The sequence below is a fragment of the Cydia splendana genome, chromosome 6 (assembly GCF_910591565.1).
Source record: "Cydia splendana chromosome 6, ilCydSple1.2, whole genome shotgun sequence".
Lineage (NCBI taxonomy): Eukaryota > Metazoa > Arthropoda > Insecta > Lepidoptera > Tortricidae > Cydia > Cydia splendana.
In genome coordinates this window covers 11,416,523-11,433,575 of record NC_085965.1, presented here as the reverse complement: position 1 = coordinate 11,433,575, position 17,053 = coordinate 11,416,523, and the positions used below count along the sequence as shown (strand labels likewise).

The window sequence follows — 17,053 nt, the reverse complement described above, 5'->3', positions numbered from 1 at the left end:
AAATTTTCACTCACCCATACAAACAAATCAAAAAATTCAAAATTCAAAAAAAATCTTTTGATTTTTTTTTCGAAAATCCTCAACAAAATGTATACTATGAGGATTTGCTCCAGAAAAAAAATACCTGTGAATAGCCCAGTTCTCCTACTATACAGAATAGTAAACTTGTCAAACATTTTTTTTCATAACTGTTAAAAAAAATGTTTTGTGTCGCGCGGCGTACCTGCATTGTAAGAGTGGTATGCAACGTTTAGGATTTTTAAGTATGTTTAGATGATTTCTGATAAGTTGTTATTCTTCTGGTGGTAGATTACATTAATAAATTACTTCTGGACGTGATATATATACATATATAAATAAAGATGTTGGGAAAACTTTCGCTAATAGAGTTAAGTATTATAAATATGATAAAATTAACATAGGAGATGTTTGACTAAAAATGCGGGTTAATGCGGGTATATATCTTAATATATATTGTTCGTAATTGCCATTACATTCCCATGAGACTGTGCATTTTAGGTTTTTTTTAATGCAGTTGCACCTCCCTGCGCATTTTGTTTTGCAGCGGCAACGAATAAGCTCTAAACAAGCAGCAGCCGCCATAAGTAGGCTTGTCCATATGGGCTCCATGTTGTTTGGACCAGCCCCAGTCAGCAGGGCATGGTGGCTGTTGCTGAGGGGCTATAATCTGTCCCCAAACATAGACCAAATCCTACACCGGAACATGCGACACAACTGAAAACCGCCGTGTCGCCGAAATAATTTTCAACCAGGTTGACAAGGTGCAGAAAACCCTAGAGGAAAAGCAAACCGCTCTATGTGCGTTCCTTGATGTTGAAGGTGCTTTCGACAATACGCCCGCAGAGACCATACTCAATGGTATGAAATCAAAGGGAGTAGACGAAACCACCAGATGGGTACATAGCATGCTCTCGAACAGAGTAGCCACTGACCATCAATACTATATATAGAGCATGAATTTTATACCACTAAAGGGTGCCTACAAGGAGGCGTTTTATCCCCACTATTATGGACCCTAGCAGTGGACCAACTTCTTGCAATCATGTCAGGCCAAGACTTTGATACACAAGGATATGCCGACGACCTTGTAGTCATCGTCAAAGGCCCTTGCCTCAACACAATATCCAACCTAATGCAAGGAGCTCTAAACACAATATTCAAATGGAGTAGAGAAAAAGACTTGTCCATTAATCCGAGCAAGACTGTAATAGTCATTTAACCATTCACGAGGAAATGGAAGCTCGATAAACTCACAAAACCAAGACTTAATGGACAAATAATACCGTTCTCGGCAGAGGTCAAGTATCTAGGGGTCACCTTCGACCAAAAGTTAACTTGGAACCCTCACCTGAGAAACATTATACAAAAAGCGAAAATGGCCATGTGGTCACGCTGTCGAATGGCAGGAGCAAGATGGGGCTTAAGACCCAAATTGCTATGTGGTAAACACAGCGGTAGTGAGGCCAATTGTCACCTACGCCTCTGCAGTCTGGTGTAACAAAACCAGCCAAAAGACAGCAATAGACACTCTATACAGCCTGCAACGCACGGCTTGTTTAACAGTAACAGGCGCCTACTCCTCGACACCGGGAGCGGCCCTAGATGCACTGCTGGACATCATACCACTCCACTTGCAGGTACAAAAGGAGGCCAAGCAGTGCGTCTACAGAATATGATCACTAAACAGGCCAAAATGGCGCTCTCAGGCATTAACCAATCTAAAGGCCTGGGTTTTTGCAAATAGAACCCTTAGCATGCCCACTGATGACACGCACACCGAATGTCATCTCACCAAACCGTAAACAGTAGAAATACCTCCTAGAGACAAATGGATCAACAACCAAATGTACGTCGAAGAGGGAAGCCACATCTGGTATACATATGGTTCCAAGAAAGGCAATGATGTATGATGTGGGATCTATGGTGAGAGATCTAAGCTCAGAGCTAGCGTCAGCATGGGCACACTGGCCTCAATCTTCCAGGCAGAAGTCTTCGCCATCAACAAATGTGCGGAGATCAACCTGGATAGAAACCTAAGACACCGCTTATCTACATCAACTCAGACAGCCAGGCTGCTCCGCTGGCACTAGAATCCCTTGAGTCAAACTCAAAACTAGTCCAGAACTGTAAAACAAACCTAAATGCACTGGCTTACTCCAACAAAGTTACACTTAGATGGGTACCAGGGCACTCCGACATTAACGGAAACGAAGAAGCGGACGAACTTGCTAGAAAGGGCGCAGACACACCCCTGGTCGGCCCAGAACCCTTCTGTGGAAGCACAAAACGAGATGCATATTCTCTGCTCAGCAACTTAGAAAAAACGAGAGCAATCGATTGGTGGAAATTCGTTAAGGGACAAGAACACTCGAAAGCTCTGATCAAAGGGTTCAACAGCAAAACTGCTAAGGAGCTTTTAAGACTCAAAAGGCACAAAACCTGCGCGGTGACCAGAATACTGACTGGACACTGCATGTTGAACAAACATATGTTTCAAATTGGCAAGAAACAAGATGCGACATGCAGGTTCTATCAGGAGTCAGAGGAGACTGCAATGCACATTCTCTGTTCTTGTGGACTACTAATGTCAACAAGAAGTACCTACCTAGGGCGACACGTAGTGCAACCCTATGAGGTACAAAACATTACGGCCCAAAGAATCTGGAACTTTCTGGATGCAACGGGCATTAGTAATGAACTTAAAGGGCCGTCACAATAGATCAATGCTGGTCAATGCGACACTCAAAGGCCCACAACACCACAATAATAATAATAATGTCCCGCGGGGGCAGCTTGTGGCGAGCTGACGGTGAGTGACGACACCGCGGACCCCTATTCCAGAGGGCCCTGTCATCTGGCCCTCGCCTCTGTGCTTGCCTTGATTTGCTGGCCAGAATGGAGTCGCAAGAGCGGGACCTATGCTCCAGGTTCGAAGTGTAAAATGTCATAACGCCGGCGGCCTGCTGAACGGATTACTCACCTCTCGACAACCTCACAGCCACTCCAAAGTGTTGGCCTGTTGTCGCACTGTGGCGTTGGCGAGTCACCACCTGTCATTTACAATTTTGAGACTGATTGTCACGGCAGGTGCCCGCTAGTCTCTCCCAAAGCCCATTATCCAGTCCATCCAACTTTCAAATCTATAGCCCATGACCTTAGTTCCCATCGCAGCACAAAAGTGCTGCACTGCAATAGTCTTTGCACCTGGCGGGGACCATCTCCGGATGTATCACATTGTGCGTTCGGGGATAGTATCCACCACATGTATCCCTTGCTTTTAGATTTACGTGCCTTAAAGGGACTCTGCGCTGTTGGCTTCGTCCCCACGTACGCCTCCCAAAGGTCCGGGACCCCATGGTCCCGAGATATGGAAAAGACATACAAATAATAATGTTAATTTTATCACATTTATAATACTTAACTCTGTTGGCGAAAGTTTTCCCAACATCTTTATTTATATATTTAATTTATATTTGTATATATATCACGTCCAGAAGTAATTTATTAATGTAATCTACAACACTTAAAAATCCTAAATGCTGCATACCGCTCTTACAATGCAGGTACGCCGCGCGACACAAAACATTTTTTTTAACAGAGTTATGAAAAAAAATGTTTGACAAGTTTACTATTCTGTATAGTAGGAGAACTGGGCTATTCACAGGTATTTTTTTTCTAGAGCAAATCCTCATAGTATACATTTTGTTGAGGATTTTCGAAAAAAAAAATCAATAGATTTTTTTTGAATTTCTCGAATTTTTTGTATGGGTGAGTGAAAATTTAGTCACAGAAATGAATTCTTCATCCTCGAATTACACGAAAAAGACACCAAACTTGATATAGTTGCCAGATATATGCAGATATAAAGCTTAGAGTGAGGTGCGCCGGAGGCACTTTTACCCCCCCTCCCCTGCCCACCTGCTGGGGGGAACCTCTTGGCAACCGGGCTTAATCAGCTCAGATCACCCCCAGGAACACCTGTTCCAAGCGGTTTGCTTTGTCTCCAAAATGCAAGGTGGTGGACCTTAGATCTCCTGCTATATAATGCTCCTACTGGTAGCTATCTTATCTATATGCTCCTACTATTGGATCAGATTTCAAATGCAAATTATTTGGTGTCATTGTTTATTAGTTTACGTCGCTAAGAATCCTCCATCCACCGGCAACTGAACGCCGGTGATCATAGTGGCTCGGCTGCTGAGCAAGAATAACACTGTATTTACGACCTCCTCCACCTCGCCAAACCTATGAATAGAACAAAAACACGAACTATATTCATAAAACCATTCTAAATAGACAGTATAGAATACTTTAGTCGAACCAAGCTAACTCTGCACCGTAGGTTACAAAATTAAGTGTGGAACGCCATAAGTCGTTTTCGTAAAAATTTGACGTTCTTGGCGACACCCCCACACTGTCATTGGATAATTGCAGAGTACTAGTGCAAATTATTGTAGTCGTACAGATAACCGCTGAAGTAGGTGGCACTGTAAGGTCCCGTTTATTATGCAGTAACTAGCAGATCTAGCGCGTTTCATTATCCATTTAGGTACCACATGGCGCGGCTTAACACCATCTATTTGCATCTACAATATTTTGTACTACTTTTTAGTGTTCCCGGAACACTTATTTTAAAAGGCATTAGTTTAGTTACTTATTCTCGTCAAAAAAGTTAGAACGATACTTCGAAATCCTGTCCAAAATATACCTTATGATAGCAGTTTTACAATATAAATTACCTTCCCAAAGGTATCTTAGCGAGCAAGTTGCGCGACTTGTCGGGGTCGGCCCACACGCGGCGCCCCAGGTCCGACATCACCGCGGTAGGGTTGACGGTGTTCACGCGGATCCCGTGCGGACCCAGCTCCAGGGCCATCACACGGGTCATTGAGTCGACGGCGCTCTTTGAAGCGCAGTAGGCGACGTGATTTTGTAGGGCTGCCTGTGTTTTACAGATTAATTATTTATAATGAAACAACAATTAGTAGGTAGCTTATCTTATTATTTCGGGGGTCCTCACGGATACACTTCGAACGCAACCGCCCCCTCAATAGCCTTTTGCCTACTAGGTACTACCAGGCGTGTCTCACTCCGCGATTTCGTCGCTTTGCTACAGGTAGCTAAAAGTGCATCCGTTCGGCCCCAATTTTGGGGTTTGCCATAAGCCGCGCGTGGCGCTGTCGCCACCTAGCGGCCATATCTGTGCCGATCGTAACAGACGCGTTTTGTTAGAGTGAGTCTTCTGTACTTAGTACTATATTATTTATTCTGTGGTACTACTACTACTAAGCTTTTCTAACATAGCTAATACCTACCTACAAATTATTGTCAAAAGAGAATCCTTTTAATAACTTTAACAAACAATATTATAAACCTGAATTAAATATTTAGGAACTTATTACGTAGGTACACACCATTGAAGCCTTCGATGATATGTTAACTATTGAGCCCTTTATATTGTGTTGTATCATTTTCTGCGCTACAACTTGACTAACGTTTAGAATCGCCCGAACATTTATTGACATCGTTCACGCGGATCCCGTGCGGACCCAGCTCCAGGGCCATCACACGGGTCATTGAGTCGACGGCGCTCTTTGAAGCGCAGTAGGCGACGTGATTTTGTAGGGCTGCCTGTGTTTTACAGATTAATTATTTATAATGAAACAACAATTAGTAGGTAGCTTATCTTATTATTTCGGGGGTCCTCACGGATACACTTCGAACGCAACCGCCCCCTCAATAGCCTTTTGCCTACTAGGTACTACCAGGCGTGTCTCACTCCGCGATTTCGTCGCTTTGCTACAGGTAGCTAAAAGTGCATCCGTTCGGCCCCAATTTTGGGGTTTGCCATAAGCCGCGCGTGGCGCTGTCGCCACCTAGCGGCCATATCTGTGCCGATCGTAACAGACGCGTTTTGTTAGAGTGAGTCTTCTGTACTTAGTACTATATTATTTATTCTGTGGTACTACTACTACTAAGCTTTTCTAACATAGCTAATACCTACCTACAAATTATTGTCAAAAGAGAATCCTTTTAATAACTTTAACAAACAATATTATAAACCTGAATTAAATATTTAGGAACTTATTACGTAGGTACACACCATTGAAGCCTTCGATGATATGTTAACTATTGAGCCCTTTATATTGTGTTGTATCATTTTCTGCGCTACAACTTGACTAACGTTTAGAATCGCCCGAACATTTATTGACATCGTCCTGAAAATGAATGAAAGATTAAGTGATTGTTTATAATTAACTTTGGCGGGGAAATTGCTCTGTCCATGTTTTGTCCTTAGGTTTATTTATACTTAGGTAGAAAATATTTTTACCATTAGGTTTTTTTTTTATGAATTGATATAAAAATATAAAGAGGTATAGGTAGGTACCTATCAAAGCTAGTTGGTGTGCATTCTAAAAACGGCTCTATAATAGCTACACCAGCATTATTGACCAAGCCGTCGAACACGCCCAGCGACTCCACGGCTTTCCTTGTCGCGACCCAGTCGCATAGATCGACGCATGCCGTTTCAACTGTGGGGTACTCTGACTTCAGCTTTTGTAGTTCGTCGGGCTGATTTGAAATTGTCACTACGTTGGCGCCAAGTCTCCATAGCTCGATGACAATGCCTTTTCCGATTCCTGGAAAATATGGGGAATAAATCCAGAACTTTGGATGTTTATTGTTGGACTAGGGATGGACTTGCCCCAATACGAGCAACGAAGTCCGTTTCGTTCAACCTATCTAACTGCTTCTCGCCGTCTTACCTAAATGGGATAGGAGTTCCACCCTTAGGATGTAGGTACTAGAAGAAGGCAAACCATACCAAAGAGTATAATATAATATTATGTTGAACCACACTACGATTGCTAAGACAGTCTCGTATGTAAATAAACAAAACATGTTTATTCTATCTTGTCCTTTGCAGAAACCGATCCGCTGCGCAAGAAATAAAGTAGGTACAATTTCCCATTATTCTATAGAACCCAGTTAAAATGTATAGAACCACTTATTGAATAAAATAATAATTACAGGTAGGTACTCGTATATGATGTAAAAATAAATGAAGTTACGTGTTGAAACAAACGAGGTAGAAATTAGCATCAGGATAGGATTACTTAGTTCTAATAGCAAACTTATTCTAAACTACACAACTCTACCTTGAGAACCTCCAGTCACTAGAATCCTCTTTCCCTTGAATGTATCCATCACTCGAGAATAAATAACCGACTGTTCGGACAAGTCGCAGTAGGTAGGTATCTACTTCATAAGTTCAGTAGAATGATAATATAAGTATCATCATAATATAATGTAGTTACATAAGCTGTGTTTATCTTGCTGGACCGTTTATAACTATGTGCGATAACATTGTGTAACCTTTCACACAAATCAAGTATTGTGTCAAAGAAAGATGACCTGCAGCTAAATGGGTATTTGATTTTTTCGAGCTACATGCCTCTGCCCGAGAATCCCGACACTATTATCCTCTTAGATCTCATTAAATTGGCCCTTACCCGCGCTACTAAAACCATAGTTGCCTTTTTAACTTTTCATTTTACCCCCCTAGGGGATAATTCCCAAAATAAATAATATCCATTGTTAGGTATTCCAGGTTATATTACCTAAATTGTTACCAAATTTCAATATTTTGTCCGTTTACAATTGAGTAATAAGCACACAATATTTAACATGTAGGTACCTATACCATTTTGATATGATTATATTATGTAACATAATAATTTCGTTCTAAGGAAGCGCTGGTGGCCTAGCGATAAGAGCGTGTGACTTTCAATCCGGAGGTCGCGGGTTCGAACCCCGGCTCGTACCAATGAGTTTTTCGGAACTTATGTAGGAAATGTCATTTGATATTTGCCAGTCGCTTTTCGGTGAAAGAAAACATCGTGAGGAAACCGGACTAATCCCAATAAGGCCTAGTTTCCCCTCTGGGTTGGAAGGTCAGATGGCAGTCGCTTTCGTAAAAACTAGTGCCTACGTCAAATCATGGAATTAGTTGTCAAGCGGACTCCAGACTCCAATGAGCCGTGGCAAAATGCCGGGATAACGCGAGGAAGAAGAATAATTTCGTTCTAAGGATGTTCTTACATTCTAAAGAAGTTGGTATAATAAAACTAACTTTTACGAAATTGATTTTAGGATTTATTAACAAAATTATAATTGAACAATCGGTGTAGAATACCTGTCTTTAAACCTATTTGGTTACTTAAGTTTAGTAAATGAACACGAAATACAATAGGTCTTTTAATTATTATTTTGAATACAGAGATTGATGTTAAGAAAAAGTCGAAGTTACACGCACGTAGTTTATTATAGCTCGTTATTTGGTTATTTAGAAAGTATAAAGATAAAAAAACAAGTTCAAAAACTAATTTCAAAGAAGCTATAAGTACAATAACTCAGACCAGACTGCGCTTTCTCAATTGCTATAGTTATTTGTACAACAAGAGATCAAAGTTTGATATTTCTTCGAGTGCTTATTTTGAGTCCCGTGCAAGCGAAAGATTCTATAATAGATTCACGAGCGTAGCGAGTGAATCTAATTTAGAATCTTGAGCGTAGTAAGGGATTCAAAAGCGCACGAGGTGTAAATAACTTTGATCTCGTGTAGTACACAAAATTTTTCACCCTAAGCAGTGAGAACATACCTAGAGGGACAGAGATAATAGAACCCAAGTATATCGAACTTGTATTAGACCCCGCATGTTGAAATGACTATAAAGGTCACTTGAATGTCATTTTGTCTCACTCAGTGAGCAAAATCGCATTTTGCTCACTGAGTGAGACACAATCAGTGAGAAAAATGCGATTTTGCTCACTGAGTGAGACAAAATGACCCAGTGAGCAAAATCGCATTTTGCTCACTGTTTTTAAGAAGCAAAGTACCCTTGTTCGAGCTGCTGAGGTGAAAAAATAATCCCGTAGCTTGCACATTTAAGACTACCTAATAAAATTATAATATGAGTGGATCAACTATTTTGCTCTGTAGTGTTGTCCCAGTCAGTCTGTTGATTCACACATTTATTGCTTAGGTATATATGTATTATGCCTACTTTTATATGATAGTTATATCATATTGTTATAGTTATTGGTAAGTCTATATACTCGTAAGATCTTTAAAATGAGACAGGCACTTAGTATATAAAAAATAAATGAAAAAGTAGGAAACTGGGAAGTTAGATTTAACACAAAACATTATATATGACATAGGTATATTTATGTCATTAAAAACATTAGATTAGGTACATTTTTATTTATGCAATACAAAAGTTTTCAACTTATCAAGTATGTCAGTTACTGAAGAAAAATAATTCACACTTAATTCTTATGTCAAATGATATGATTGACCTGTATTCATAACATCATAAGATTCATAAGATAAGCAGTTTTAAATTTGGTCATAGTTGATTTGGTTATGAAATAAGTTTGGTATTTGCCTACATAACTGCTAGTCCAAAACTTATTTGCCTAACATAATGTATGATTTCTTCTTTAGTTGATTATCACAAGCCTTTAGGAAACGATGCAATATTATGGCAACAATTATAAAATATTTGCTTAATAGGTATATCTTTGGTACCTAATATTATGTAATTATCTGGCTGAAGACTGGTAATCTTATCAGGGCTTATGTGGCCAAGAATCCACCATCAATAGGCAATTCAACACCATTTATCATACTGGACCTGTCGCTTAGGAGAAACACTACTGCATTCACAACTTCTCCAACCTCACCAAATCTGGGAAAAAAACACATAGTAAGGGTACATACATATTCACCATTAAGAATTGTGAACATAGAAAATGTATAGTAGGTACTCATTATGAAACATTATATATAAATATCAATATAAACCTGGTTTATAAACAAAACTGTTTATAGTGAACATGGACATTTATTTTGAGGATTAACAATATGTAGGTTTTCATTAATAATTTATCTTATTATACCTAATAGCACAGATTAGGAAGACGATTCCCGAATTTGATGTTACATGTTTATTACCATAGCAATGTTTATTGTAATTATTTATGCTTAATTGTTCACTTACATGATAGTTGTATTTGTTCTGTGTTAATTTTAAAATGTTGTAATATGATTGATTTATTACTTACATAAAATAATCATATTACAATTATTTTATACACAAATACATATAAGAATAGTAAGTACCTTCCCAAAGGAATTTTGGATTTCATCTCAGCCGCTTTAGCAGGGTCAGACCAACCCACTTTAGCCATATCAGTCATGATGACCGTTGGGTTGACCGCATTCACTCTGATTCCCTTGGGACCCAGTTCCAGGGCCATGGCTCTGGTAAGAGCATCTAGAGCAGCTTTTGAGGCACTGTAGATTGTATGATCTTTAAGGGCAGCCTAAAAATTTATGAATTATAAGATTTATAAGGATAAAGATATTTAAAGAAAAAGATTACTGTCAGGGAACATATATTATCCATCCTAATACAAAATTATATCATTGTTTGATTTCAATATCAAGTCAAATTTATTATTTTGAGCAATAGATAAGAATAACATATGTAATGCATATAATTATTACAATCAATACACATAGTCTTATCTTTCACAACTTTATGTAATTCAGAAGTAAAGTAAATTTAATATTGGATGGAAAGATTGATGATGATAATAATGTACATAAATCTCTTAATTTTAAACATGGTGCTGTATTCAAATACAGTACAGGAAAAAGAAAAATACATGGAAATTATTAGATAAGTGTAGGCACAGTCATTGTTGTACTTGTAAGAGGTGCACCATTAGCAAAGAAGAACTGCCTTCTAGAAAAAAGATAGTGGAGACGAACCAAGCTAACATTGCATGGCATTTGCAATGACAAAGTGTGATGATACTCCCTCACTATGTTATCGTTGGGTGACAACCAAAAGTCATCACCACCACCATCAAGTACCACCACAAATTCATAGCCATAGTGAACCATATTAGTACTAAAAGAAGGTTGATTTTTGTTTAATTTTTTTTTAGTATTTAGTGACTTTTGCTTGTCACCTGACATTATATTTTATTCAAATGGTGCAAAGTTAGCTTTGAAGGACTCTAGTAGCAAATCACATTCTTCTGTTGACATTTCCTTACTCTGGAAGGAAGTAATACTAACCTTAGAGGCCTGGGAAGAAATATTAACAATGCTCCCTTGGATGTTATTTTCAATCATTTTCTTTGCAACTATTTGGCTTACATTGAGTGCAGCTTTCACATTTACATCAAATGTCCTGTAACAATAGTGAATTAAATAGAATTTTTAAAAAGCAGACAAATAAACATGCATTACTATTGCGGCATGCGGGGCAAAAAAAAAATTCTTAATGATATGACTAGGGTAAACAGCCTTAAGGTGGTTAGTCCCCTAATTTGGACATTACTATTAATTGTTTCATAGTTTCTGTATAGACTTAAGTTAAGGCAGATTACTGTGTTAAGAATACTTATTGTTAGGGGTGAATTTCATATTTATCTTGTAATGCAACTAGGTACCCCAAATAAAGCATTATTAGTGTTGAATTGAAAACACTTACATTACAGCTTGTAGTTTACATAACACACAGTTCTTCCTTCCGTGAAGAGCGATAACACGTCCGTGTTGATGGAAATATCGTATACTTACTTGTCGAAATCCTTTGGGGAGCATTCTAAGAACGGCTCGCATATTGCAATAGCGGCATTGTTAACCAGAGCATCAAAAGTACCAAGAGAATCTATAACAGTTCTAGTTTTTTCCCAATCCGCGACGTCCAACTCCACGATATCAATGGACGGATATTCTCCTTGCAGCTTCTCCAAATGAGCCCTAGTTCGCGATACTGCAACTATGTTAGCTCCCGCACGCCATAATTCTATCGCTATACCCTTTCCAATACCTGAAAACATGTTCATTATGGCATAGGTATTATGTTTTATGTTACACATGTTATATAGTTGTACACGTTTAATTAAATAATTCCCGTATGGTACGAACTAACCTTGTCCAGCGCCGGTTACTAAAATTCTCTTTCCCTTAAACGTTAATTCCATTTTGATATTTAGTTTTTATGTACAAGCAAATCACAGCACACTCAAATAAGGAGCGCTCTTAATAAGCGCAAGTCTAGAATGTTTCACTAAATGCAGTGTTTTGATAATATAATACGACGGCTGCCTCACGACACAACAGTGACAACATACGTCAGTCGTCAGTCTGTCAGTCAAATCCATGAATTTAGTATTTTAACTGGATAAGGCATGATGGGTGGGGAGAAATGAGCGAACGGGATAGTCTTATGTATCTTTCAGTAGGAGTAGCAGCGATAGCGCTATTATTGTTTGTCCTTGTCACAGTCTCATTTTTTTTATTCCCCACCATAAATTAGTATGGGTTATGGTGGGCAACAAATAAATTCGACCAATCATAGTGTCGCATTGCCTATGTTTTGTCCCTTACGGAGGCACGCTAATACCACTTCTATAGGATCCTACCTTCTATGGTCAAATCAAATATTGAACATGAATCTAGGATATAACTGGATCTGGCATGAGTGGTAGGGGTAACTGACAGAACGGGATAGTCTTATGTATCTTTCAGTAGGAGTAGCAGCGCAAGAGCTATTATTGTTTGTCCTTGTCACAGTCTCACATTTTATTTGTTCCCCACCTGTTTTTTACTATGGATAATGGTGGGCAACAAATGAATTCGACCAATCACAGTGTCGCATTTACGTATGTTTTGTCCCTCACGACGGCACGCGTATACCACTTCTATACGATCCTACCTTCTATGATATTGAATGACATGACATTGAATGAGACCATAGACCTATATAATAGGGACAAGACATATTGTTCTATACGTACAATTGCTTATAGAAATAGCACCCATTTTGACGGCACACACATAAATATATATCTATCTCGTTTTTACTCAGCACTGTAACCCATAGGAAAAAAAGGTGACAGTATTTCAGTACGGACATAAAGTGTTCCATGAAAATACGTAAATACCTAATGCGGCCGAAAATCCGCCATGTTTAGTCACGCAAATGTCATTGTCTGTCAGTTCAGCAGGTACTTGTCCTGTCAAAAAGTCGTGGTGAAAATTAAAATTATTAATTATCTTTCAATATTTTGCTTGTGATTGAAAATAATTGAAGCCAAATGTGAATAATTACGTCGCGAATATGGGGCTATTCATAAATTACGTCATTTCAAATTAGGGGGGGGGGGGTCTGGACATCGGATGACGGTAGCATGAAGTGGGAGGAAATGGGGTCATTTGAAGCATGATTTTTTGATGATTATAGGGGGGGGGGGTCAAAAATCGTCAAAAATCGATGACGTAATTTATGGACAGCCCCTATGCCAGTGTGTAGTGTATTAGGGTGCGGCATAAGAAAACCACCAAATCAGCCATCTTTAACCATACACAGGTACGCTATAATTTACATGAAAAATATTGGTTATTGTTAATGTTCCTGGGAAATTTAAGGATGTTTCACATTATAAATAGCAAGGTTCTTCTGTGCAGCTATAGATCATGAAGTGATTGGATTTATTTAACTATATTTTTACGCTTAAATAATGTAAACATTTCAGCTAGGGTTGTACTTTATTTATCGACTTTGATATCGATATATTATGATTGCCTATTTATATTTTCTTATTTTATCATGCTACCCCGCTTCAAACCAACTAAATTATCTTAATTTAATAATTAAATCATTTTTATAGCTTACCAAGAAATGAACATAAAAAGAAAGAGCTGGAGATGGAGACCCTGACCGACTCTCGGGAGCACTCGGGTCCGTGGGGTCGTTACTCCACAAGCTGCCCTGCGGGCTTTTTTATATCATTATTATAGTTTTTTTATATAATTCGACATTAAGAGACCATATACATATATAACACTTTAAACTCTCGCGTTTTGTACACATATTTAATTACACAAACGGGTCTACCGCGATATAATTTCATTGTTTTTACCTTTAATTCCGACGTTTCAGCGGAGTTGCACCAGCTGTGGTCACGGAAAGACTGACGTCCCAACAAATGTCAACGGAGATATTAATAAAACACCACTAAACTACCCGAAATTAGTTTATAAAAATGTTCGGGGTAGACAAAGAAATTGCAGCTACCCGTTAAAGTTTAATGTTTATTGTCCACGGCACGACACGCAACACTCACAGTATCCGTACACTGGTCCGAAGATATATCCGCTGGTTTCAACATTTGAATCACTGGTCCCCAAGTAGACGATAATTTGTACCCGTCCTCACGATTGAAATTTTTAGGGTGTTTTTTAATTTCAATCGCCTCTCTCACGATCCGCGGATAATAGTGTCGCTCGTTGGAGAGGACTTTGGGTTTATGTAGCTCAATCCAGTGATTCGTTCCTGTTGTCAGCAAGTGCTCAGCTATTGCGGATTTGTTTACATGGCGATTTTTAACAGCTGCTATGTGTTCCTTCACCCTCTCTTGAACGCTGCGCTTAGTTTGGCCAATGTACGCACTTCCACAACTGCATTCTATCTTGTAGACACCCGGATTCTGATACGGAATGACATCCTTTGGGCTGCGTAAAAGACTTGCTACTTTAGATAACGGCGTGTATACAGTCTTAATGGAGAATTTCTTCAGTACTGATCCAACTTTGTCCGTTATCCCTTTCACATACGGCAAAAAGGCTGGTTGCCTACTAACCTCCGGATGTCTTTCTTTTTTCCTAGTCGTGCGTGGGATTTTCTGCAAGTACCCATTTTTCTTTAGCACTTCCTGAACATGGGCTAACTCATTATCAATGTGTTCCGCGTCACATAAGTCTCGTGCTCTGTTAACCAGAGATGTGACCACGGATTGTAGATGCCTCGGATGATGGTGGGAAGATGCTTGTAGGTACCTGTCAGTGTGTGTGGGCTTCCTGTACACGGAGTGTGCCAGGGTTCCATCTGGTTTCACTCTTAACTTTACATCCAGAAAGGGTAAGGATCTATCGCACTCCATCTCAAATGTAAACTTTACCTTTGGGTGGATGGAGTTTAAATGGCCGACGAAATGCTCCACTGTGTCGGCGTTGCCCTTTAAAATGCAGAACACGTCATCTACATATCTCTTCCACATTGTAATTACAGACGGTCCGGAACGTAATGCCAACTCTTCAAAGTGTTCCATCCATATGTTGGCAATTACGGGGGCAACTGGACTGCCCATCGCCACTCCATCCACTTGCAGATAAAACTGCCCTTGGTAGAGGAAATAGTTTCCCTCTAGACAGTGCTCCAACAAAGTGACATACTCTTCTGGAAGTTCGTTATCTATAAGCTTCGTTTTGACAATGCCCAGACACTCTTTTAATGGAACATTGGTGAACAACGACTCCACATCGAAGCTCACCATTATCTCATCCGGTTCCAATTTCCTGGTCTTAACAATGTCAACAAAATGACGAGAGTCCTTTACGTAGGACGAAGTCTTCCCCACTAGCTTTTGCAGTACACCCGCAACATGTTTCGCTAAGTGGTATGAGGGCGAACCAATCTGACTAACAATCGGCCGTAAGGGTATATTCGATTTGTGCACCTTCGGTAGTCCATACAATTTAGGTGGTTGGACAGCTTTTGGTCTGTGAAGATTGGTAAAATCGTCCTCAGTAAACAACTCCTCGTGATCTTTAATGAGCTTCCTCAGACGTGTGGTGACCCTAGCGGTAGGATTGTAGCTGACTGGTTTGTACACAGTCTTATCCGCAAGAAGCGCTTGAATCTTGCTGTCATAGTCTAGCCTATCCATAACCACAGTAGCATTACCCTTGTCGGCTTTTAAAACAAGTAAATCCTCGTTGTCCCGGAGTGTTCTTAACGCCTGACGCTCCGCTGTAGAAATGTTTCTTGAAGGCAGTCTGACCTTCCGTAGCAATACCGAAACATCTTGGCGCACAGTTTCCGCGTCATTAACCGGTAATTTATTACGGATTAACGCCTCCTCTACGCTACATATGATGTTTTCGTACGGAACCCGTTTTGGAGTTAGCGCAAAATTCATGCCTTTTGATAATAGACTTATTGTAGGTTGATCTAGCGTTTCCTTTGACAGATTAATAACAGTTTCGCTCTTGTCCATTGACGAAACCCCATGTTCATCATTACGTCTACGTTTCTGTCTCACGATTAATCTGTTCAATTTCCGCTCATGTGTATCCCTGCATAGGTCATATTTCCTTGCTGCTTGCAAATACGTTACCCGGTCGCATAACTGAAAATCCTCCGGTGTCAAGTAACTACTGCACTCCAAATGCAAACTATATAACTCACTCTGTATCCCAAATACTTCCTGTCGGTGATTTTTTATTAATCTCCTCAGTAATTTGACACTTGCGTTTTTGAGAATGTCTTCAGAATGTGCGATATCTCGACGCGGCGCTAATCGCACACACGACGGTATTATGTTCAAATCGCGGCACTTCACTAGAAAGTCCACCGATGTTTCTAAAAAAAAAAACTTTAACGGGTAGCTGCAATTTCTTTGTCTACCCCGAACATTTTTATAAACTAATTTCGGGTAGTTTAGTGGTGTTTTATTAATATCTCCGTTGACATTTGTTGGGACGTCAGTCTTTCCGTGACCACAGCTGGTGCAACTCCGCTGAAACGTCGGAATTAAAGGTAAAAACAATGAAATTATATCGCGGTAGACCCGTTTGTGTAATTAAATACATATACATATAGTTGTAATTTATAAAATGGTTAATGTATTGTTATTATTTTGACGTATAAAAATGCCCTTGTGGCCTATTTGCTGAATAAATGTTGAAGAAGTTGAAGAGCGGAAGTCATTCCTTATTTTTGTAATAAAAAAATGTTCTGAAGGTGTTTTGTATTTTTTTCACCCGTCGCTTAATAAGCTTGAATTTTGTATCGCTCTCACTTATAGATACGGCGCACCAAGGTCGAGGTGCAGTGCGGTAGTGTGTTACAGACTTCAGGGTTAGCAAAACAACAAAATTGAT

The 17,053-nt window shown here is 39.5% G+C and overlaps 3 protein-coding genes across 3 annotated transcripts in view; all 3 read right to left on the bottom strand.

Moving 5' to 3' along the window:
- LOC134791442 (uncharacterized) overlaps nt 1-17,053 on the bottom strand; it is a 251,576-nt gene that overhangs the window by 92,031 nt on the left and 142,492 nt on the right. The gene's annotated exons all lie outside the window — the stretch shown is intronic.
- On the bottom strand, nt 4,088-7,271 carry LOC134791858 (L-xylulose reductase-like). The gene is made up of 5 exons (XM_063762987.1): nt 7,182-7,271; nt 6,410-6,662; nt 6,125-6,239; nt 4,761-4,963; nt 4,088-4,266 (listed from the first exon to the last, which is right to left on the bottom strand). The coding sequence occupies exons 1-5, from the start codon at nt 7,228-7,230 to the stop codon at nt 4,155-4,157; spliced, it is 732 nt and encodes a 243-aa protein (XP_063619057.1). The 5' UTR covers nt 7,231-7,271; the 3' UTR covers nt 4,088-4,154.
- On the bottom strand, nt 8,914-12,240 carry LOC134791417 (D-erythrulose reductase-like). The gene is made up of 5 exons (XM_063762437.1): nt 12,039-12,240; nt 11,684-11,936; nt 11,177-11,291; nt 10,211-10,413; nt 8,914-9,776 (listed from the first exon to the last, which is right to left on the bottom strand). The coding sequence occupies exons 1-5, from the start codon at nt 12,088-12,090 to the stop codon at nt 9,665-9,667; spliced, it is 735 nt and encodes a 244-aa protein (XP_063618507.1). The 5' UTR covers nt 12,091-12,240; the 3' UTR covers nt 8,914-9,664.

Bases quoted from the DNA above. Each gene is read 5' to 3' on its own strand.
- LOC134791858 (XM_063762987.1), bottom strand. From the start codon at position 7,230: ATGGATACATTCAAGGGAAAGAGGATTCTAGTGACTGGAGGTTCTCAA. The intron at 6,240-6,409 runs GTACCTACCTAT...ATTCATTTTCAG, and splicing joins ACACCAACTAGCTTTGATAG to GACGATGTCAATAAATGTTC. The intron at 4,964-6,124 runs GTGTGTACCTAC...TGTAAAACACAG, and splicing joins TATCATCGAAGGCTTCAATG to GCAGCCCTACAAAATCACGT.
- LOC134791417 (XM_063762437.1), bottom strand. From the start codon at position 12,090: ATGGAATTAACGTTTAAGGGAAAGAGAATTTTAGTAACCGGCGCTGGA. The intron at 11,937-12,038 runs GTTAGTTCGTAC...ACATGTTTTCAG, and splicing joins AGTAACCGGCGCTGGACAAG to GTATTGGAAAGGGTATAGCG. The intron at 10,414-11,176 runs GTTAGTATTACT...ATAAATTTTTAG, and splicing joins TTTCTTCCCAGGCCTCTAAG to GCTGCCCTTAAAGATCATAC.